This window comes from Otolemur garnettii, unplaced genomic scaffold (genome assembly GCF_000181295.1).
Source record: "Otolemur garnettii isolate 467f Iridium unplaced genomic scaffold, OtoGar3 scaffold00142, whole genome shotgun sequence".
Lineage (NCBI taxonomy): Eukaryota > Metazoa > Chordata > Mammalia > Primates > Galagidae > Otolemur > Otolemur garnettii.
In genome coordinates, this window is record NW_003852537.1 from 3,022,928 (window position 1) to 3,025,408 (window position 2,481).

The 2,481-nt window shown below is 37.8% G+C and overlaps 1 protein-coding gene across 1 annotated transcript in view; it reads left to right on the plus strand.

Moving 5' to 3' along the window:
* Positions 1-2,481, plus strand: part of CCZ1 (CCZ1 homolog, vacuolar protein trafficking and biogenesis associated) — a 33,627-nt gene that overhangs the window by 11,070 nt on the left and 20,076 nt on the right. The window contains exon 8 of the mRNA XM_003798896.3: positions 1,130-1,211. Coding sequence (XP_003798944.1) covers positions 1,130-1,211 — 82 coding nt within the window. The remainder of the gene's footprint in view (positions 1-1,129; positions 1,212-2,481) is intronic.

Here is a 2,481-nt window from a genome sequence, read left to right on the forward strand (position 1 = left end):
CCAGGCTGGGGATTCAAACCCGCCACCTTAGGTGTATGTGGCTGGCGCCTTAGCCGCTTGAGCCACAGGCGCTGAGCCAATATTAAAGGTTTTCAGTCACTTCTTCCCATTTGACCTTACCTTTCTTTGCACATGGAACTTCTCTGTTTACTTGGCAGAAAACAAAACACACACCAAAAAACCTGCTTTGGATTATAGGGCTCCCATATAGTTTCAGTTGTGGATAACACTCATGAAAATCAAATCTTAAAAAGAAGAGGTAGTGCTGGAAGAGGAAAAAGTAAAATGTGAAAGTGGAATTATCTAGGGAAGTGAGCAGAATTTATCATTTTTTCTAACATATGACCCTACTGAGAAAAGAAGAGAGACTCTGAAATATGTGTAAAGGCCTGGTTTATAAAAAGTTAGATTTTCTTCCAGGTTGTTTCAATTTATCTTGAATGGAAAAACCCAAGATGTACCTCACTGTTTATTTGCTTTCCTAAAAAACTGATTTCTTTTACTTATTTTTTTTAAACCAGACCTAACTAAAAAACTGATTTCAAAGAATCTGATGCCTGCTACTTTCTCAGTGCTTTTTCTATGTGGTCTGTATTCCTGCTTCATTTCAGATTAGATGGGTTGCCTAAAAGCTTATTTCTTTCTCTTCCTCATTTTTTTACACTGAGATCCAGACAATTAAAATCCAACATTTCTGAGACCTAGGATCAAATTCCCTGTCTGCAGCCAGGGAATTGAAAAAATACTACACTAGTATTTTTCCAGGAGGCTGGGGAGAGAATGCAGCATTACTGTGTAACCCAGGAAGCAAAGATTCATCTGTTCCTGAAATGGATCTATGTGGATATTAAAGCTGCCTAAATAATCCTGTGTGGAATTCAACAAGAGAATCAGATCTATTGTGCCTTTCTATTTAAAATGCCAAGACTGCATACTAGTAGCTTTTCATAGGTCAGGATAAAGTGCTAGTGCCTAGACTCAAGTTTGACTCATTCCTTCTTGAGCTTCCCAAAGAGCAGTCTTCTTGGTATAATATAAAAGAAGAAAAGATGAGCTCTACCATAGAGCAATGGAAAGGCAGAAGACTATTTCCAAACTTTTGACAACAATGCTTTTTCTGATGTTTCAGGAGTGGATTAGAACAAGATGACATGAGAATTTTATACAAATACCTCACCACCTCTCTTTTTCCAAGACACATTGAACCTGAGGTATGTTTGTGTACTATAGATAGACTCACGTTTGGGGATACAGGGAAGAGGGTAGAACAAGATGGTACACAGGGGCATTTCTGATCTGTCTTTTCATTAGTTGTGTACTGTTTAGTAGCATAGAACACTACATGTCAGTTCTCTCAGTTTGTTGCATTCAAATGCAGTAGCAAAGACATGCTTTCTAGAGGAATGATTCATTCAATAGAGGAAAACTGGTTTTTAGGTAGGACTCTAGGAACTTAGAAAATGCCAGGATCTTTAACAAAATAATGATTAACCCTATATACTGTTTTCATCTACAAACATGAGATGTAATTTTGAGTAGATGTTGTTATGTATTGCCTGCTTGGATTTTCTACTCTTTTGCTTAATTTTCCAGTTTCTGCAGAAAACTTTAGATAATGCCGTGATATCCCTCCAGCCCCCAAAAGTATTGTTTTGTAGCTTTAGTTAGGTTGGAAATGAAGAAAGTTCATAGTCCATAAAAATCATCATGACTCAGATGCACACATGCATTTGCTCTCTTCACTTGTGCTCTGTCTCTCCCTCCTTTTTCTCTGTTTTTAAAGGCCATGATTTAACGTGACAGCAAAAATCTCTGCTAAGAAACTAAAAAGCAGTTTTATGAAGGACCTAGTTCTGTATTAGTTCCTTTGCAGGCAGTTTGAATACAGTGACTGATGTTTCTGGAGTGCTTACTGCTTACCAGATACCACACTCAGTGCCCAGCACACATGCATTACCTCATGACATCTAACAACAACCATAAGAGTTGGGTCCTCTATCTCTATCTACAGACAGAGGGTTGGGTTGGGGGACTTTAGTGTCTTCTCCAGGGTCATCCAGGTAGGAAGTGGCAGAGTCTGGATTTGATCTCAGGCTCTATCTGACACTGAAACACCTGCTGATGTGTACAAGCCTCAAGAATCACTTCTGGAGGCTTTTCAACCTAGGCTGGTGTCACAGCAGAAAACTATTTGATAACTTTTATTATATGCCTAAAGAGCTTAGTTCATAAAATAGGAAGCCATAATATCCATCGTGGCAATGTGGAAAGGGATGCATGAAGTCTCTTACAGAACAAACTGCACGTGTAAGAGTTGGGCTATATATTTTACCACTAGATTTACTATGTTTTTTGAATCTTTTGAGATTATACACTAAAACTTCATATAGACCAGAACAGTGTCAGTCAATTTTAGAATAACAGGTTTTAGCAAATATGACTATTGGACTTGGATATTTTCATTTCTTTTTTTTTTTTTTT